We start from the raw sequence: 22,581 nt of genomic DNA on the forward strand, positions 1-22,581 counted from the left end.
CAGTGACTGAGATATAGTCCTCACAGATATAGGACTGCATGTTTCATTTATTTAGCAATGTGCTATGCATGTTTTGGTTGATTTAGTATTCTTTACATTCCAAATCATTGTCTTTTAATTGAACAGACAAATGACTGAAGTGTCCGCAGATTAAACATTAACCTGTATAGCAGTACCAAGTATGTATGTGTGGGGGCTATCAAATGGTTTTAAAAACTGTCAACTTCCAAAACACAGCAGTCTGAGAGAACTTCATAAACAGTGTATTACTTTTCTGAGAATGATGACCCTTATTGAGGAAGTGCCTCTCTAGTTTTTCTTTAGGCATAAATGATACTCCATAAACACAATGAGATTAACATAGAGGAGCAAAATAACTGTGTTTGTATTGTTCCTGAGTTATCAGATTATTATCTCACTACTCAAAATCCCAAATGTGGTGGGATGAAAAGTACAAGATAAAAAGTACACATTTAACATCTATTCAGTCACCACTAATGCTTCAAGTCAGAGCTGGGCTTCTACCTGGGGCATAATGGGTTCCTGTTTAACATATTTATGTTGGTTGTAAAATTAGGAACTGTCTTTACAGCCCCACATCACCTGCATAAGTGCAAAACATATAAATCAAGAGAAGTTCCAGTGTAATAAAAATGCCATTGAAGGGAAAAGCATGAAACCACTTACAAGATTCTTGTGTGTTATGCTAGCATGTACTAGAATGCACACTCGGGTTTCTATAGAGGATCTGAAGAACAAAGGAAACTAACTCTGCGGGTGTAGGACTCGTGGACAGAAGACCTGATGGAGGCATGTGGGATTTCCAGACTGACTAATAAGGTTTTAAAATAAAATTCCTAATTATCTACGCATTTGGACCACTTACCTGAAGAACAGCTGAGCCCTAAGTTGAGGAAAGGCAAGAAAAGAATGGCCGTCAATGGCCAGGCTTAAATAACCCCTGCAGGAACCCAGTATAGTTCCTGCAGTATAGTTCATGCTTCAAGAAGGCAGTTGTTATTGGAGCATACTCCTTGGACCTTCTAGTGAATGAACAAGTTCCTTTCATTTCCTGTGATGTTTCAAGGTCCTCAATAGATTGGTGGCTGTTACTCTGCCCCCCCTCTTAATCCAGTTCTTTGGAGAAGAGTGTATGTTCTCTGAGATCAGTCCATTTTTTCTGTGAGTTACAGGGGTTTATTTTAAACCTCATTATTGGAAGTCCTGAAATGCCCCCAAATTTTAAACTATTAATAAAGAGCTTTCTGAATCCTAATTACTGCCTCAATAACAGAGTGGACACTTTTGAAGTTTTTTAACACCCCCTTCTGCCTCTCTAAAGCTCCCCTCCCCCCAACAATCTTTTTAAAAAAAAAGAGAGAGAACTGCAGATTTTATTCATGTGGGATCATTCACACCAAGCAACCATAATGTGCAATTAACACTCTAGAAACTGAAAACAGTATTCAGCAAGACAGCTGCATTATCAAAAATGCCAAAGGAGTTTTGAAGGGAGTAATGTGCATGTTAGAATAGGAAATTAATCAGAAATGCACACACACCCAGTAATACTATCTTAAGTACATCTTAATATTAAAATTTTAAAAATCTTATGTCTATACTTATAGTAATGATTAATCTGAGGGTAGAAAATTGATTTTTTTCTATTTTAAAATTATTAGTTGTGTGTTTTGCTTCTGAAGCAAATGAAGAAGTTAGAATAGCGATCTCTAAAGTCCCTTCCAACTGGAATATTCCCTGATAATAATCACTCTTCAATTACATTTTATAAATTTTCCCATTGAAAGAAAATGCCTTTTTTATTTCCTCTTGCAAGTAATAGTGATACTTACTGCTCATACTAGTTTCAAAGTGCCTTTCAGACATGGCAGACATTAGCTCACAATTGCAGGGGGGAACTGCCTACTTTTGCACAGCACAATGATCCTAAGTACACTTATATTATCCCTACTAAGGTATGGCTCTAACTAACTGACTTAGTATAACTGAGACATAACAGAATTATCCCAGCAGCATTTTGCTGGTATTGTCTTGTCAACTAGCTGAAAGCGTTTGGAGAAGAAAGAAAGGGGGTTTAATTTTATTTTCAATTCATAGTGTCTAGATTTGAGGGAACCGAGGTTTGTCAATTTTTAAGAAAAGCAGGAAGAGGTAAGGGATGTATTTGTTTGAAATATGGAAAAGTTCTGAATATTTTCTTTCATAAATTGCTGGAAAGCAAAGTAGATTTTTATGTTTGAGGACTTTTTAAAACTGGAAAAATAGCTAGAACAGATTTAAAAGCAAATCATGACCCTGTGCAAAAAAAAAGAAAGAAATTGTGAAGTGATGACCCACAATTCTGGATCCCCTAAATATCATGCAGTCAGCCCTTCTGTTAAGGATCGGGAGGCTCTCTGGGTGTATGTGCCTGCAGACAACACATGTAGGCTATGCCAGGAACAGAAAGACTAACTATACCTTAGCAGAAGAACAGAAGTATTCAGATAAGGAAACAGTCACTGAGCTGCGAGGTACAGGCTAAACAAGCTTCCACCTGGGCTTCCTGCGGGTCCTGTAGGAACAGTTACACGTGAATGTTCAGTAAATATTAAATCCAGCCATCCTGAGACACTTCACACTAGTGCAAACAGTCACTAATGAGAATCTCCTAGCCAACATGTTGTGCTTATTAAATTATGATAAAGTGATTGCATTAGAACATTTAAAAAATCCTGTTGTTTTTTCCCCTGGCCTAGAGGATATTAAATGTTCAGGTTTCTCTGGAAGGAAAAAGAAATATGTATTTGCTTTAAAAATAACAATACCTAAATTTTAAGAAAAGCAGCTTACTAATTTATTTTTTTTAATGTGAACATTCCTGTTTTTTTGCTTCAGTATAGGGAAAATAGTCCAAAAAAAAAACATTAAATCTGATTTTAATGTTTATAGAAGTTGATATTCTGAGATGAAAATTCAGCCTCGGCTCTGATTTGCTCAGGCAACTGAGAACCAGAGTTAAAACTGGCTTGTGATTCTCTCAGATCTTAGAGCTATAGTAGCTATCTAGTGATACAATTAAAGAGAAATGAAGCTGAAGGTGTGAATTGGAGCCCCAACTTAATTTCTTTCTTTCTTTCTTTCCTTTTCTCTTTCTTTTTTCTTTAAGTTATAGGTGCACAGCGAAGGAGAAGCCCCAGTGCACTGGCCATTGAAGTATTTGAAGCACATTTGGGAAGTCACATTTTACAGGTACCTTTAAACGAAAAAAGGTTACATTTTGCTAAGAAAAATCCACGTTTAGTCTTTTTATGAAAATGCCTTTTATTGCAGCTATGTGTATGACTTGCTATTGTATCTTGGAATTATGAAATTTTTATGAATTTATTTTTTTTCTTTTTAGAAAGCCATCCCTTGAGAGAATATTAATGAGAAAGGGAGGGCAAGTATTATTTGTGCTATAATAATTGAGATGAGCGGCACTATTGAGTTGATGCACAACGTATAGTAGCTGGCTGTTCCCAGAATGATTGTGTGTGCTGCATTTGTAAGTGAACATATATGTGTGTCTTTGGAGCTATATTTTGTTTTTGGAAGAGCAAAGTTTTGTTGTGAAAGTATGTGACATTTTTATGTGTTGCCAAACTTCACTTGTTCTTTGCTTGAGTTTATATTCATAAGTGCTTCCCACCCTAATGTTAGCTTTCCCAAAGTACCGACTTTGTTAGGGTGAGATGTTAAAGTATGTTTTTAAGTAAGAGGAGACAGATATTAATAATTTGATCTTTCCAGTGACTTTCATGAAAAATATGAGGGTGACTAGGCGTGGACCTGTAGTTATTTAGTCTTGGAAAAAATTTATCCCAAACTTACCGCCTCACTTACTCAGAACTTTTTCTGTTAAGATTTTGCAAATCATTACTTTGACTATCATTCTGCATTGTTTCTCTTTCCAGGATAAATGTTGCCATGGCCAAAGCTTTTATTTTTTTTTGTACATGTAAGATTCATTTTTAACCTGGAATTGAAGAAACAGACATATTTGGGGTGTTTGGGCATCTTATTGGAAAAAGATGGTTGCTTTCCTTAGATAAGATTTGGGATAAAAACAAAGCTAAACTACAAACTCCTGTCCATTCAGAGTAATTTTTGTTAAAAAAGGTCTCTATGGTGCTTTCATTTTCTAGATAGCCAAAGTGGTACTGAATCTAGCATGTAATTTCTGAAAATATATACCCTAGAAAAACTGCTTTCATCAGATTGTCCATGGTCAAACCCCCGTGACTCTCCAAAATGGTTCCTTGGCTGACAGCTTCAGTGTCATCGAGACAGTTGTTCAAACGACAAATTCCTGGGTCTCTCCTGGACCTAGTAAATCAGGGTCTTCAGGGTGAAATCCAGGAATTTGTTACTTTTAACAACCATTTGAGATAATTTTGATGCTTTATTAGGTCTGAGATGTCACTATTCACCTTTGTAAATTTAAGGCCTGAACGGTCCTTATTTATTTTTATTTATTTTGATCTTTCTCATTTCTCCACTAATATATGTTGACATCCCATAGAACTGTGTTTCCTGAACTGCACCTTAGGAAACGCTATCCTATTGTGCACATAAAGTTTTGAATTACCTTTGTAGTAGATAAGTTTCAGGGACACAGGAAGGATATTTCTTTCTGGATCTTTGCATTTTTATTTCCCTCTTCCCTGTACGTTTTTGTCCAGAATCTCCATTATAAGTTTTGTATGAGTGATACCATATACACCACTGTTCCTCTGTATGTGAGGGGAGTTCGTTCCAGGACCCCTGTGGACAGAAAAATCTGTGGTTGCTCAAATTTCTAATATAAAATGACATGGTATTTGTATATAACTTATGCATGTCCTCTTCTATACTTGAAATCGTCTCTAAACTATTTACAGTATCTAATGCAGTGCAAATGCTATGCAAATCATTGGTGGCATGTGGCAAGTGTATGTTTTTCTTTATGGAACTTTCTGGATTTTTTCCAAATATTTTTGATCCGTGGTTGGTTGAATCTCTGAGTACAGAGGGCCAACTGTACATTGTTAGATTCTGATGTGATCCAGGATAACTCCTATTTATATTCTGAAGCCATCAGTGCATAAGACTTTGTCAGTGAGAGAAATGATTCCAGTGGTATCCTATTATCCTCTGAATTCTCTCTGGAAATCTTGTGTTCATTGTTTTGTAGGGAGGGGGACTTAGGAGCTGCAAGAATTTAAATCTAATTTAAAACAAAAACCTTAAGAGTGTAAATGTAAGCTCAGTGAGAGCAGTGTAGAAATGAAGAGTGACTGTTCCCAGTGCCAGTTCAATGTTGGACTCCGTTAAGAGAGTGGAGGATCTAGATGAGACTGCTGAACTCTCCTGTTCTTTGGTTTGGTCACACCTGACTTAAACAGCACTCTTGAAGGGGTATAGACAGCTGGATGCCATTTGGAGTGGAATAACTAGATGAGTGCATGAACTGGAAATCGTGTTACATGAGATGTGGCAGAGGGCGTGGTGAAGTTAAGTGTGGGAAATACACGGCATAAAAGGGACATTAATAGCCTCTCTTATCTATTTGAAGGCCTCATTCCAAAAGAAGAAAAAAAAATGGAGGATTAGATACATTCTGTGTGTCTTCAGAGTGTAGAAAAAAGAGAAAGGGATGAAAGTTGAATAGAAAAAGAAATTGCCTCCATATAACAAAACTTGCAAATAAAGCTGTCTGCATTTCCAACACACTCAAAACCTTTAGCTTTAGAAGTATAGATGGCTTTGTAAAGATGCTTTCAAGAAAGTCAGGCATCCAAGTGTGGTTGCATTAGACGGTCTTGAAATTGTCATAGAAACTAGAAACTCCTATCATTAGATTATAAAACTAAAGGTTATGGAGGGGAAGAATTGTGTATGCTTCTCAAAATGCTATGCTAAAATTGCAGATAGGAATGGATTGGGAAGTAGCAGTAACAAGAAGGGCTTCCTCTAGGCTGTCTGGTTAGTTGTCTTCTCTCCCAGCAGGATAATTCTTGAACCCATAGATCTGGGTACTGCATTCAAGGTTTCTTAGTAGTCTGCTTGGGTAACATGGTTTCCTTATTTTTCCTTCAGGAGGTTCCATAGTTGAATCTGGTTGATTCATGGGGCCTGGGGTAAATTCTTTCTTCTTTCTCCCCTACCCTTCTTTTGTTTGTAAATATCAGGGTGGGGGAGGGGGAGGGGGAGGGGGTGGAATAAACAAACCTGTGTGGTCAACAAGGTTGGCATAGTCTCTAACATCATAGTTTACCTTCATTACCAAAAAAGAAAAAGAGTCAATACTTAGTAACAACATAATTTGCTGTAGTAGGCACATGGCTGCTCTCCTTAACTAGCTTGCAATCATTTGGTTAAAGAACCAGGAGAAACCATAAAGTGAGAAGCATCACACTGGTCAAGTATTTTACTAGGGGCCTGTGAAAGTGTGAGGCTCTGAATTTGCCACAAAGCATCAGAGAAAACTGCTCAAAGTTGTTGATGGATGAATAGGAGTTTACTAGCCAAAGACAACCAAAGAACATTGCAGGCAAAGAAATGAACCCAAAGCATGGAGGCAACTCATCATAGAACTTGTTTGGGGACTGTTAAGGTGTTCAACTTGATGGCTGTTTCACATACGCAGAGGAGCACATAAGAGATAAAGATGGAGAACTTACCAGCCATATTGCACAAGCCCAGAAAGCCAAGCCAGGATGGTGTAATCAGCAATAAGCCTGTGGAGAAGGCTTTCATACAAAAGAGTGACAAGATAAACCTTTGGTTTGTTTCTGGTGTTACTATTAAAATACAATCTAGGAATCCTCTGTGTTATGAGAGGCTATTATAAAGACACAATTTAGCAAACTATTATAACAGTCTAATATCCAAATGAAGATCTTATCCGAGATAGAACCTCTATGCATAGACACACAGGAATGGCACATGGTATGAATTACAGATGAAAAGCTAGGGAATGGTAGGACTTATCAGTGATCACAGATCTTCTAGCCTGATAAAAGGTTCCCAGTGATACTCTTGTCTAAGAGAGGCTGAAGGGGATATCTTGTTACATAACCAAATCTGTAAGAGGTAAGCAGTTGGAAACCTGAGTCTGATCTTCTAGAGAAAGATCAAGGCAAAGGGTGAAAACAGGGTTGGGCATTATTGATTTGTGTAGATGAATGGTAGTTCAGATCAAGCAGAGAGTTGCAGACAAATGGAGATCATATGGAACAAGGAGAGAAAAGGGCTGAGGCGAGGCAACCCCATACATGCCATTCCTTTAAGATGCAAATAGAAAATGGGAAAGGAGTTCAGTTCAGTATCTCAGTCGTGTCCAACTCTTTGCGACCCCACAAACCACAGCACGCCAGGCCTCCCTGTCCATCGCCAACTCCTGGAGTTTACCCAAGCTCATGTCCATTGAGTTGATGAGGCCATCCAGCCATTTCATCCTCTGTCATCCCCTTCTCCTCCTGCCCTCAATCTTTCCCATCATCGGGGTCTTTTCCAATGAGTCAGCTCTTCGCATCAGGTGGCCAAAGTATTGGAGTTTCAGCTTCAACATCAGTGCTTCCAATGAACACCCAGGACTGATCTAGGACAGACTGGATCTCCTTGCAGTCCAAGGGACTCTCAAGAGTCTTCTCCAACAACACAGTTCAAAAGCATCAATTCTTTGGTGCTCAGCTTTCTTTATCATCCAACTCTCACATCCATGCATGACTACTGGAAAAACCATACCCTTGACTAGATGGACCTTTGTTGACAAAGTAATGTCTCTGCCTTTTAATATGCTGTCTAGGTTGGTCATAACTTTCCTTCTAGGAGAAATCGTCTTTTAATTTCATGGCTGTAGTCAGCATCTGCAGTGATTTTGGAGCCCCAAAAAATAAACTCTGACATTGTTTCCACTGTTTCCCATCCATTTGCCATGAAGTGATGGGACCGGATGCCATGATCTTAGTTTTCTGAATGTTGAGCTTTAAGCCAGCTTTTTCACTCTCCTCTTTCTCTTTCATCAAGAGGCTCTTTAGTTCTTCTTCACTTTCTGCCGTAAGGATGGTGTCATCTGCATATCTGAGGTTATTGATATTTCTCTTGGCAGTCTTGATTCCAGATTGTGCTTCCTCCAGCCCAGCGTTTCTCATGATGTACTCTTCATATAAGTTAAATAAGCAGGGTGACAATATACAGCCTTGACGAACTCCTTTTCCTATTTGGAACCAGTTCTATGTCCAGTTCTAACTGTTGCTTCCTGACCTGCATACAGGTTTCAAAAGAGGCAAGTCAGGTGGTCTGGTATTCCCATCTCTTTCAGACTTTTCCACAGTTTATTGTGATTCACACAGTCAAAGGCTTTGGTGTAGTCAATAAAGCAGAAATAGATGTTTTTCTGGAACTCTCTTGCTTTTTCCATGATCCAGCAGATGTTGGCAATTTGATCTCTGGTTCCTCTGCCTTTTCTAAACCCAGCTTGAACATCTGGAAGTTCACGGTTCACGTATTGCTGAAGCCTGGCTTGGAGAATTTTGAGCATGACTTTACTAGCGTGTGAGATGAGGCTCCAAAATCACTGTAGATGGTGATTGCACCCATGAAATTAAAAGATGCTTACTCCTTGGAAGGAAAGTTATGACCAACCTAGATAGCATATTAAAAAGCAGAGATATTACTTTGCCAACAAAGGTCCATATAGTCAAGGGTATGGTTTTTCCAGTGGTCATGTATGGATGTGAGAGTTGGACTGTGAAGAAAGCTGAGCGCCAAAGAATTGATGCTTTTGAACTGTGGTGTTGGAGAAGACTCTTGTGAGTCCTTTGGACTGCAAGGAGATCGAACCAGTCTATCCTAAAGGAGACCAGTCCTGGGTGTTCATTGGAAGGACTGATGCTGAGGCTGAAACTCCAATACTTTGGCCACCTCATGCGAAGAGTTGACTCATTGGAAAAGACCCTGATATTGGGAGGGATTGGGGGCAGGAGGAGAAGGGGATGACAGAGGATGAGATGGCTGGATGGCATCACCAATTTGATGCACGTGAGTTGCGTGAACTCCAGGAGTTGGTGTTGGACAGGGAGGCCTGGCGTGCTGTGATTCATGGGGTCACAAAGAGTCAGACATGACTGAGCGATTGAACTGAACTGAGATGAGTGCAATTGTGCGGTAGTTTGAGCATTCTTTGGCATTGCCCTTTTTAGGGATTGGAATGAAAACTGACCTTTTCTAGTCCTATGGCCACTGCTGAGTTTTCCAAATTTGCTGACATATTGAGTGCAGCACTTTCACAGCATCATGTTTTAGGGTATGAAATAGCTCAACTGGAATTCTATCACCTCCACTAGCTTTGTTCATAGTGATGCTTCCTAAGGCCCACTTGACTTCACTTTCCAGGATGTCTGGTTCTAGGTGAGTGATCACACCATTGTGATTATCTGGGTCATGAAGATCTTTCTTGTATAGTTCTTCTGTGTATTCTTGCCATCTCTTCTTAATATCTTCTGCTTCTGTTAGGTCCATACCATTTCTGTCCTTTATTGAGCCCATCTTTGCATGATATGTTCCCTTGGTATCTCTAATTTTCTTGAAGAGATCTCTAGTCTTTCCCATTCTATTGTTTTCCTCTATTTCTTTGCATTGATTGCTGAGGAAGGTTTTCTTATCTCTTCTTGCTATTCTTTGGAACTCTGCATTCAAATGGGTATATCTTTCCTTTTCTCCTTTGCTTTTCACTTCTCTTCTTTTCACAGCTGTTTGTAGAAAGGAGTAGACAAAGATAAGAGTTAAGAACCTGCCTGCCAATGCAGAGGACACAGATTTGATCCTTGGGTCAAGAAGATCCCCTAGAGGAGGGCATGGCAACCCACCCCAGCATTTTTGCCTGGAGAATCCCATGGACAGAGGACCCTGGTGGGCTACAGTCCAGGGGATCACAAAGATTCAGCCATGCCTGAAGTGACTTAGCATGCAAGGAAGAAGTATCAAGGTGACTGAGGATATAAATCCTTCAGGAGGACAAATATTGAAGAGATGCCATAGGTTTTGTCAGTTAAAGCATTGCAGTAAAATTTTAGGTTCAGAAGACAAACCTAAAAAGTGGTAGAAGGTAGAAGTGTTTGGATATTTGTGGTAAAATCCAGTTTGGAGATGAGAAGATAGTGTTACAGGACAATTTTGTATTAATGTTGTTAAGAGTATGTTTATAAATCTGAGATTCGTGGGGTCAAGCATTGGTCAATGATATGCTCTTTAGCAGTCAACTTTTAAAAAATCAATATCAAGTGGTCATGTCTGCATTAGGAAAGGATAGGCTTCCATTATTTTTAATGGCTATATGTCATTCTATACTATGGATGTATCATTATTTAACCTTTTTTTTCCATTGAGTATTTTGATTATAAGTTTGCATTTCTAATTCAAATACCAAGTAAAGTGTGTTTTAATGAGAAAAGGCCTAAGCCAGGTTGATTTTAACTTAAATTTATTGAATTTTTGGTATGTATTAAGTTCTATGTATTATGCTAACTACTCTTCTTATATCATCAGTTAATACAATGTGTATCTGTGATTCAGGTACTCTGTGCATATCTTACAATTGAGTAAACTAAGATTTCTTAGAAAACTCACATAACAATTACATGACTAAACTCACATAGCTAGTTAAGTGAGAGTTGAATTTGAACCCCGGATGTTACGACTAGATTATAAATACTTGCCAAGAAATGATGAGGACCTTTTAAAAGATAGGTTATAAAAGGCAAGACTTTATATTTGTAGTGAACAGAACTAGGGAACTGATGGAAATTGGAAGGTAAAATACAGATCAGTTCTGAGCACCAGAACTGGGGCTCAGGTAATACCTCGGAATTTCCTGCATCAGGTGCCATGCCTTGCTGTTCCCCATACTAGCCCCAGTGGTGTTTTGTGGACAAACATGCTAAGGACTTCTTAATTTTTGGTCCACCTATTCTATGTACTGCAGTATATGTGTTTGCCGTGTGCATTGTATTGTTGTTGTTCAGTCACTAAGTCATTTCTAACTCTTTGCAACCCCATGAACTGCAGCACACCAGGCTTCCCTGTCCTTCACTATCTCCCAGAATTTGCCCAAACTCATGTCCACTGATCAGTGATGCCATCCAACCATCTTAGCCTCTGTCATTCCCTTCTCTTCCTGCCGTCAGTCTTTCACAGCATCAGGGTGTTTTCCAATGAGTCAGCTCTTGGCATCGGGTGGCCAAAGTATTGGAGTTTCACCTTTGGCATCAGCCCTTCCAATGAATATTCAAGGTTGACTTCTTTTAGGATTTACTGGTTTGATCTCCTTGCAGTTCAAATGACTCTCTAGAGTCTTCTCCAGCACCACAGTTCAAAAGCATCAATTCTTTGGCAGTCAGCTTTCTTTATGGTTCAACTCTCGTATCCATACATGACTACTGGAAAAACCATAGCTTTGACTAGACAGACTTTTGTTGGCAAAGTGATGTCTCTGCTTTTTAATATGCTGTCTAGGTTTGTCATAGCTTTTCTTCCACGGAGCAAGCGTTTTTTGATTTCATGGCTGTGGTCACCATCCACAATAATTTTGGAGCCCAAGAAAATAAAACCTGCCACTGTTCCCATTTCTTTCCCATCTGTTTGCCATGAAGTGATGTGACTAGATGCCATGATCTTAGTTTTTTGAACTAAGCCAGCTTTTTCACTCTCCTCTTTCACCTTCATCAAGAGGCTCTTTGAGGTACATCTTAAAGGTACATCTACAAGAGGCTCCTGTAAAGGTACATCTTATTAGCCATATATTCTCTTAAGAAAATTTAGGAAGTTTTATAGATCCATTAAAATGTGACTTCTTTCCTACTGCTGCTGCTGCTAAGTTGCTTCAGTCGTGTTCGACTCTGTGCAACCCCATAGACGGCAGCTCACCAGGCTCCCCCATCCCTGGGATTCTCCAGGCAAGAACACTGGAGTGGGTTGCCATTTCCTTCTGCAATGCATGAAAGTGAAAAGTGAAAGTGACCCCATGGACTGCAGCCTACCAGGCTCCTCCATCCATGGGATTTTCCAGGCAAGAGTACTGGAGTGGGGTGCCATACTGAGAGGGGCAAAATAAATATAATGGTGATTCTGTCAATATAAAAATCAACTGTAACAAGGTCATTTTCCAATGTAATGATCTAATACTGGTATACACAGGCATGGCCATGGTCCAGGCTTTATACTGTGCAGTTCTAGGGCCACCATTTGTATTATATATACTGTACCCTTACTGTAGCCTCAGTGAACCTATAGCTGTTTCAGGTATGAATTTCAGCACAGGGGCATCTTCTGCAGGAGAGGCGAGACAATCAAGGGGTGTCAGCCTCGCTGCTGCATGACTGTGAGGTGGAGGCATTGGGCCTGAGGCATTTTAGCTGACTTTGTTCTTCTGTGACTCATTGATCAGAGGAGGAGTTAGAGGCAAGGGGTCAAATTGAGAATTGTGTTATTTGTGACAGGTGAAGTAAAAATCCCAGGCTTCCCTGGTGGCCCTAGTGGTAGAGAACCCACCTGCTGGTGCAGGAGACGCAAGAAACATGGGTCCAATCCATGGGTCAGGAAGATCCCCTAGAGGAGGAAGTGGCAACCCACTCCAGTATTCTTGCTGGAGAATTCCATGGACAGAGGAGCCTGGCAGGCTACAGTCCATGGGGCCACAGAGAGTTGGACACAACTGAGCGACTAAGCACACACAAGAAAAATCCAAGAACTTTGAGCCATTATGTGAGATCTTTTCCTGAATGTAATATTTGTGACTCAGCACTGATTTGGTTCCTGCTTTAAAAGTTCTCTCTAGGCATTATTGTTCTCACTTCATGATTCCTTAATATGAATAAAGTATAAGTGGTATTTACTTTTACTTACCCAGTTTAGAGACCAGATAGAATATTCATATTTTACTTTATCAAAGTTAACGGAACAGAAAATGGTAACAGCATCCTTGTAACTCGTAAAATTAACTAGGGGAATGACTTTCCCTTAGGTGCCAGATTTATGAATGGAGTTCTTTAATTATTTGCATGCCCTTAGCAGAAGGGTTTGAGGGTTTTGTTTTTTTTTTTTTTTCATTCTGTAAATAAAGCTTATATAATTGTTATGTGAAACTGTAGTATTGTTTTTACATACTCCATAGTATTGCCTTGCCTCACAGGTGTCAAAACAAAGCAATCAAATCAAACTTTGTATGTGGAAGATTTTTTAGGGTTTATGTTTGTATTTGTCGTGAATATATTATGGTGAACTACAGAAGGGTGCCTGTTAAGTTACTGACATTGAGTAATGCATATCACTACTAATAACTGTTACTTATAGAGTACTTGAGGAGTGGTTTTTATTCATAACTAGTTTTGGATATTATAGTAAATGAAACTTTCTGAGTTGGATGAATAAGCTCATAAATATCCACAAGTTTATATATAAATGACATAGAACTGCGATTATTTTAAATGAAGTCTTGGGAGAATAAAAATATTTTATAAAAAATTCCCTAAAGGGAGATAGTGGTGAAAGTGTGGCACCAAGGTGTTAGTTTTGAACTTGTCTATGTTGCATGAACCCTTCTATAGCTAACTCAATAACCTTACATTATTTCTGGGTATTAAGAAATGTTTGAATTATAGGGCATTCAAACCCCAAACTAAAAGAGAATCTCTTGAGCTGACACTTTGAGGAAAACCAAGAGAGAATCACCAAGAACATTCCAATATTATAACACCTGAGGGTCTCTCCCTGGGAGTGAATCAGAAAAGGCTGGGCAAAGGAATTACATGACCTCTTGTCTTGCTCAGCATCACTAAGGAGATAACTGTTCTTGAAAGAATTATTTTTCAGTAGAACAACTCTCTTATAGAAGACATTGACGGTGGTCATCACCTTAGCAGACCAGTATAACTGAAGTGTATATTTTCTTAAAATGAATGGAGAACAGGGATCTCAAATGTTGCTATTTTTGTATTTGATAGGCTAAGTCATCAGAGATTTGCATGTGTAAAATGGATGACACTACAGACTTCAGTGAAATGTCAGATTTCAATCCTGTGATTTTTCTTCTTTTAATACCTTCAACAATGGATTAGAGTGTAGAAGTAAAATAAGAGCCTAGGTTTAAAAGAGAATGCTGTGAATCAGATTTAGAACAAAATAATGTTAGAATTGATGTTTAAATTTCTATGCTTCCACTTTTAATCATAGTTTGAAGATTGTTTAAGGATATACCCTGGAATCATGGTTGGTCTACATACTGTTTTGGTCCTGCAGAATTCTTTTTAAGATAAATGAGAAAGTATAGGTTCTTTATCAGAAATATTAAAAAAAAATTTGTGGTCAGTATAATAAGGGAAACAAAATATCTTGTGACACTTTATATTTCTGTTAACATTGAAGTATTTCTAGTGGCAGCGCCGCTTCAGGGTCTTGAGACCCACTCAATTGTAGAAGACTAAGGAGATTCTTTAGCGAAATTAGGTTATAGGCAAAAGAGCTACTTACAATCATGTTGGGGTGGGGCTGGAGAATGCAACATCTGTTATTAGCATCTTGTTTCTTTGGATACAGCAAGAGACAATAAAAGATTGACTAGTACAATTCAAATATCTGGGCAGAGAAAAGTGAGTAATACCTAAAACAGCTCAAGAACTGACTAATACGAACATAAAAATTATTACTTAAGGTGTTGCCTAGCCAAGTCAACATCACATTTTACATTTAATAGCAATGTTTTCAAAAGACTTTTGTGAGAGAGAATGATACATTAAGTGTATTTTCTATTGGAATTTCACTCTTATTATTTTATTGGAACTTACAAGTATTAAAGAAATGATCAACTCTAGGAAAGGTTCATCTTCTTACTCCTTATGGCCCTTGATGGCAAAGTGGTATCCTGCTTGACATCAGTACTAAAATAAAATAAAATTCAACTAATAGAGGCATTCTCTAGCTATAAAACAGGAAAGAGAAAAAGGGGAGTGACCCTGCAGTTTCCCTATGATCCAGAATGGTAAGAAAATGTAAAACTAAATATAGAAAAGAGAAAGTTAGTGAATATATTTGCATATGCAAATTAGCTTAATTGATACTGCTTGCCTCTACAGGGATTTTTCATTACAAACTGGAGTGCTACATTGTTCAGCTCATATTGAGTAATTTAGTAACTAATGAGACCAGTTTGCACTAATTTGCATATGATAAATGAGCTTAATTGCAGTAAATAACTTGGAGGCATAATTACTTAATTTTCCTGTGTTGCACGGCTTTTAAGTTCACGTATGAACAACTCAAGATAATTTTGCATATTTAAATTAGTTGCTTTTAAATTTTCTTGGACAAAAAAAAAAAAGGAACACACCTTATCAATTGAGCTGTAAAACAATCGTATGTAAGGTTTAGTGTATTTTTATTTAAAAAGAAAGGAGAGAGGGGCAGAGATTTGTTGTTCTCCTCTCCTATATCCTTATCTCAGATAAGATATCAGCATTGACATTAGGAAAATGTTTTTCATGTTGGAAGTTAATTCGCAACTTCTGTTAGTAACTGACCTGGGTGAAGACTGAAATGTATATATGAGTGAATCATAAGTTTTAAAGTAGGGTTCATTACACAGATGCGTTTTGTCCCTTATTTAATTTGGCAAGCTAATATCTGAGGAGTCAGTTGGCTCTGCTGTCTTCCTGTCTTCTAAGTTGCTGAGCTTTGATGACACAGCATCACTCTGACCTTAGCATGTATTTTCTATCTCAATTAACATTTCATCCTTATGAAATTTGTTTCATTGGAGAATCTCAGTGTGGTTTGGCCAAAATTATCTCACTGATCTTCACATGAACTCAAGAATATATGTTTTATCAAATCTCCATTCTCAAAATTGAAAAACTGAAGCACAGAGGATGACTACTACATCATGATTTTACAATACTATATTGCCTTAGAATGTCACTTGTGAGAAAAAAGTATGATATTATTCAGAATTAACTTCTTAAGTCATATAAAATCATATTCATAATTGAGTATGAGAAAATATTTTGTGGTTGTGAAAGTTTAAAAGTGGTCATTTAAAAAATCATTGCTCCTTTAATTCATTGTATGAAAAGCAGAAGGAGGTGTTAGGATTATTTACTTGCCACAATCTGGAAAAATAACTCCTGAAATTTTTCTTGAAAAGGCTCAAATCCCATTAAATTTGGTATAAGCATCCTACATCCTTCAGAGATGGGCCAAAACAAGTACTAAGTATAGTATATCTCAAGTGTAAAGTTTGAATCCTTCATGTCGTAGGTGCTCAAGAAGTAACTGATGAGTAATGAATGAACAAATAGATTCTTACTGAAGTCACATTGAACCCCAGAACTAGAGCCCCCTTTCAGCTCTGTGTTCCAGCCCTGTTTTTTTTTGTTTTTTTTTTTAGTTGGAGGCTAATTACTTTACAATATTGTGGTGGTTTTTGCCATACATTGACATGAATCTGCCATGGGTGTCCATGTGTTCCCCATCCTGAACCCCCTCCCACTTCCCTCCCCATCCCATCCCTCTGGGTCATCCCAGTGCACCAGCCCTAAGCACCCTGCCTGTCTCATGCATCAAACCTGGACTGGCCATCTATTTCACATATGATAATATATATGTTTCAATGCTATTCTCTTGAATCATCCCACCCTTGCCTTCTCCCACAGAGTCCAAAAGACTGCTCTATACATCTGTGTCTCTTTTGCTGTCTCGCATATAGGGTCATCGTTACCATCTTTCTAAATTCCATATATATGTGTTAATATATTGTATTGGTGTTTTTTTTCTGACTTACTTTGCTCTGTATAATAGGCTCCATTTCATCCACCTCATTAGAACTGACTCAAATGCATTATTTTTATAGTCCAGCCCTGTTTTTAATCCATGTTTTCTAGGTAGGTGGTAGAGTATGGCAGATTCTTTTCGTGCATGTACTTTGGCATCCAGCCACTTTGAGCTCACATCCTGATGTGCTAACCTACTGACTGTGAGCCCCTTGCTAAGACAGCCTCTTGTTCTCTCTAAGCCTCAATTTCTTCATCTTTAAAAAATAGAGAAAATAGTAGTAAAATGTCTCCTGATAGGCATGTTGTGAGGATTGAAGTAGATAGTGTAGTTAAACATGTTTAGTACAAAACCTGGCATGTAGAAGGTGTTTAATAAACATCTGCTAGTATTTCTGTCTATATGTTGTATAGTTCAGAAAAATGGCCAAGTTTTTAAAGAAAAATGTTCATGCTTATCAGGAGTATTACCACACAGGAATATGGGAGTGTTATCAGTAAAAATCCTCTTAGATTTAAAGTAAGATAAATAAATTTCATTGAACACAATCTGAATTATCTGTTTAGCATAGCATAGCATCAATAAAAATCCTCTTAAAGTAAGATAAATAAATTTCATTGAACACAATCTGAATTATCTGTTTACAGAAATGATATCTATATTTACTGGGCTTCCCAGGGGGCGCAGTGGGGTGGGTTGCCATTTCCCCCTCCAGGGTATCTTCCTGACCCGGGATTGAACCCATGGCTCCTCCATCTCCTGCATTGGCAGGTAGATTCTTTACCACTGAGCCAACTGACTACAACTAGTACTGATTATAAGTGGGGACTTTCTCATCACAAAATTGGTTATCTCAAGTAACCAGGATCTAGGAAATGAGACAATAACTTTAAAAATACTAAACTGAAGCTTCAGTTTAGTAAATATTTACCGAGTACCTAGTTTGATCAGAGAACAGAGAAAATACCAAGATACAAAGGCGAGTCATGGTTTTGCCTCTCAGCATCCCCACTGTGAACAGAGAAGACCAAACACAAAACATGCAAACATGATTCAGTGTAACGTAGACTAGTGGCTTTGAATCCCTGCCCTTAGTTATGTGGACTTGGGTGATTTATTTAAACTCTCTAAATCTTAGTTTCCTCCACCCTAAATGGAGATGGTAGCAGTCCTTCCCTCAGAGATGGCTGCGAGAATTAGAGATACTCACACAGTGCCTGGCACATAGTGAGTGTTCTGCAAAAGTGGGCCATGGGTGACAGGCTGCACCCTGCAAGTTGCCCAGCTTGGGGCTGATCAGTGAGCACGTCCTGTGGCTGCAAACTTAAAATCACACAGCTCATCCACCGTGTTACACACACAATAAGTTTGATTTTCATGTGCATCTCTTGGGGCGTGGGGTTGGTAGTTGAGTGTCCTATCCTCACACCTACATTCTCCCAGTGTGGTCACATAGGGTAAGACTAGGGGAAGGGAGGAAAATAGGGCAACGGTATCATTGTGGTTGAGCAGTTTTTGTTTGGGGCCTGCTGATAGGAAGATTGTTTGCAAAGTGTGGGAACATATCTTTATTATTTCTCCGGCACTAAGGGTGGCCAAATTATTTGGAGATTAAAGCAGAACAGAAAGATAATTACACTTTCAGTTTTTAAATGTGGTTAGAGGTCTTAGAAAATCTTAGGGTTATGTGTCAAATAGGAATATGAATAATTAATGATGATAAAGATATTTGCAAATCTGGGCCAGATTCTTTTTCTTTTGGCTTTAGAATAATCCTTGGTGGTAGTAAATATTATGTTCTTGTTACCAGCATCAGTTAGGAATGACTGAGAATAGGGTGACACCAGCTGATTATCATTTATTGGGAACCCTCAGTCAGGATGGCTGGGTTTGCTTTCTCATCTGAATCTCCAGAACTTCATAAGTCTTTTGGGTTTGAAGAAGGTTTGGGGATGGGAGTTCTATGGGTAATGTGCTTTGTTTTCCAAACTGAGCTGATGGAAGATGTCCGTGAATATCTGGGAACAGTTGTTGTGCAGTCAGTAAGTCGTGTCCAACTCTTTGCGACACCATGAACTGCAGTACTCCCTGTCCTTCACCATCTCCCAGAGTTTGCTCAAACTCTTGTCCACTGAGTCAGTGATACCATCCAACCTTATCATCCTCTGCCACCCCCTTGCTCCTGCCCTCAATCTTTCCCAGCACTGGGGTCTTTAACAGTAGTACTCAACAAAATACACTTGGGAAATTCTGGCTTAGAAGAATCAAATCCAAATTAATTTAAGGTATTTTAAAAATCTCTAAGAGCTAAATTGAACAATGTTTACACGATAATATCAGATCTATAATCAGCTTCAGTAGCTTTTTTTCCAGAGGATTTTATTATTTTAACCCATTTTATATTGGATTATATAGCTGACTTACAATACTGTGTTGGTTTTAGGTGTACACCCATTAGTTTTCAGATTTTTTCCATTTAGGTTGTTATAGAGTACTGAGTAGAGTTCCCTGTGCTATACCGTAGATCCTTGTTGAGTCTACTAACTTTTTTAAAACAAAGATTATTACAAAAGAATCCTCTGTATATCGTTGTCCTTTGTGTGTGTGCATGCACATATGCACACATGTGTGGTCAAGTTTTAAAAATAGTTTTTTTTTTTTTTAACTTTACAATGTAAAAGTAGAAAATAAAGAATGTGTAGAAAAGTCAAAAAATGTAGGCAAGCAAAATCAAAAAAATAGAAGTCAGGTATTTTTCCATCTTCCGAGGTTCTGTTTTATTTGGTTATCTGTAAATCATCCAAAATGGGATTGTGATCCTTGTCTCTTGAAAGCAGTTTTGGAAGGAATAGCTGATGTTAAGAGAGAAACTATACATCAATCATGGATGATACATGCTCGCAAATGGTTTTCTTCTGAGACCCATGTGGGTGATATTATAACTACTGAAGACCCCAGGAACCAACAGCTGTAGGCAACGGTGATAAGACAGCACTATCAGGGTCCTGCTAAGGGGTCCCGGGATAACCACCAAGCTCCATCCTCCCTCCGCTGCAGGCATGGACCTATGAGCCAGCCCAGGAGCTGGGTCACATGTCCCCTGATCACCAAGATTCCAGCTGTTTTTATTAACATCCAGTAACACCTTATAAGGGCTTCCCAGGTGGCACAACTGGTAAAGAAGCCGCCTGCCAATGCAGGAGACAAAAGAGACATGGTTTCAATCCCAAGGTCAGGAAGACTCCCTGGAGAAGGAAATGACTACCCACTCCAGTATTCTAGCCTGGGGAATTCCATGGACTGAGGAGCCTGGTGGGCTACACTCCATGGGGTTGTAAAAGAGTCGGACAAGACTGAACAACTAAACAACCTCAGCACCTTGTAAATATCACTTTCCAGACACTTGCCAACCCAGGATCTAATGATTTAGGACTGAATGGTAAGGAATTCATGTGGCAGTGTTGTTTTGTGATAGCAGAATAGAACTCTGCCTGAGGACAGAAAAAGTCATACCATTTGTTTTATCTGTGTTGGGAAAAATAAACATTAGGGTAAATTAGTTGAAAATATTATAAACATTTGTTATTTTGATTGAATAAAATGTGTAACTGATGGTTGAATTGCCCACAAAGTAGAGCCTAGTCAATGCCCATGAGACCAGATAACTGCTACAGGAATTGTCAGGTCAGAGCAGCTGTTTCCCTCATTTCCAAAGACATAAAAAGTGCAGGTGACCCTTTAGACCATCAGAAAAATACTCTCTGAAATAATCCACTCTCATACTTCATTTTAAGGTGATGCAATGTTTTAGTAAATTTAGTCTGGTATAGAGATTAGACCAAGAGTAGAATTGACCTAAAGAAACAGAAAATTCTTTTTTTGTAAGTGGCAAGCCTGCGAGTTCTACATAAATACAAAGGCAAATGATAATATCAGTGACTATTTTAATTGCATCTTTAATCCATAAGGATAGTTCAATGACATTTTAAATTATACTTTTAGAATTGTAGTCACATAGGAGATAAAACTCAGTAACTATTTAATAATGCATACTGAGATCAACTGTATCCTCTCTTGAGATCACATTTAGGTGGACTGAATGTAAAAGTCCAATCAATCCAGAATTTAGACAGCGTTTAATCTTCTCGAAGGCATTGTTGAGTCTTTCTAAAGTACCCAGGCTTGGTTCCTTGAGTTGGTACCAGTTTTTCTCTGCTGAAGGATTAGTTTCATTACATTCTCAGCTAAACTGTATTATTTTTTACATGGAATTGGATTGTTGTAGATCAAACTATTCTCCTTACTAGAAGATTACTGATCCATTTGGGAAATTTATGCTGCAAGTTGGTTATTAATTGATAGTTACTTAACCTGGCTTTCCTTGAAGACGACAGTATAGTTAGGTTGTGTTTAGTGGGGAAAATTTTTAGGCTGAAATAAAGCAATCCCTTTCAAGGATATATCTTCTACTGAAATTGGCAGGATACCTCAGTCACTACTGCTCTTTATATTATCACTGTTAAGTATCTAAAGGATTCTATTTGAATAATGGAATTTCTGTATAGAGAAGACTCATTCTGCTAAGAACATGTAAAAGTAAGGAACTTCTGGATTCTCTAAAATCGAAAGATTAAAATTGTATATAAACAGAAAGTCATCTGATCTCAGTTCCCTGGATACAGATTTAAAATACAGAACTATGCAAAAGTTTGGGAAATAATAACATTGTATTAGTACACATTTGTTGAGACAGTCTATAGCAGGCACTCACTGAGTGAGCTGCTTACATGCATAATCTCAATTGATCCCCTCACTTATCTTTTGGATTAGATACTGTTATTATTTCCATTTTAAGGATAGAACTGAAGTTCAGAGTGGGAAAGTGACTTGATGAGTAGCTAGTAGCTGTTAGTAGCTGGCACAGCTGGGATTGGAACCCAGAAGTGGAAATAGGAAAGAGATAGAGAAAGGAATTATAAGGGAAATATGAGGTATTAAATTGCTTTACAGTTGAAGTTTTTGAAGTGACATACTTTAAGCTATGGTTTGAATGGAAACTAGAGGATATACACTTTAGTTTAATAAAGAAATATTTGCCCTGAGCAGAAGACAACATTTTAAAGCTTGTCATTTCATTGCTGGGAAAGTATTTGAGGAAAATGACATGGCTTAGCCCTGGTTGCTGACCATTTTGTTGTCTCCTGCTGAGACTTGCCATTTCCATAGCCAGTGGGCTGTATTGAGTCAGACAGAAGCAATAGGTCATTAACAGAAATGGAGACTTGGGGCAGCCTACAGAGGCTGAAAGAGAGGGAAAATCATTTTGGACCACATCAACAAATCTGTGTCTAATAGCATCCATGCAACTATGTTTGGAGAGGTTAGCCTGATTTTCGGAGAAACTAAAGAAGTTTAAAAAGCACAAAATGATTTTTTCCCAAAGAGTGCCATGTTTAACATGAAAATATGAGTGCAAGAGGATGCTCTAACCTCTTTCAACATGCTGCATTTCCCCTTTTCATCACGCTCATTGAAAATAACTGATTAAAACTCATTTACTTAACAGAAAATACAGATTTTATTTTTCTACTGATATCTACATTAACCTTGAGATCTATAACTTACCACATTAATCTAAATAGACATTAGATTATTTCTATTGATGAATATCTTAATTATGTATGTTTTCTCAATCCTTGGTAATTCTTCTGGATTATTGAAATTAGGATAGGGGGC

The 22,581-nt window shown here is 38.2% G+C and overlaps 1 protein-coding gene across 1 annotated transcript in view; it reads left to right on the top strand.

Moving 5' to 3' along the window:
* The window catches only part of NPAS3 (neuronal PAS domain protein 3), an 841,230-nt gene that overhangs the window by 348,320 nt on the left and 470,329 nt on the right, over positions 1-22,581 (top strand). The window contains exon 5 of the mRNA XM_055555517.1: positions 3,176-3,252. Coding sequence (XP_055411492.1) covers positions 3,176-3,252 — 77 coding nt within the window. The remainder of the gene's footprint in view (positions 1-3,175; positions 3,253-22,581) is intronic.

Source organism: Bubalus kerabau, chromosome 19 (assembly GCF_029407905.1).
Source record: "Bubalus kerabau isolate K-KA32 ecotype Philippines breed swamp buffalo chromosome 19, PCC_UOA_SB_1v2, whole genome shotgun sequence".
Taxonomy (NCBI): domain Eukaryota; kingdom Metazoa; phylum Chordata; class Mammalia; order Artiodactyla; family Bovidae; genus Bubalus; species Bubalus kerabau.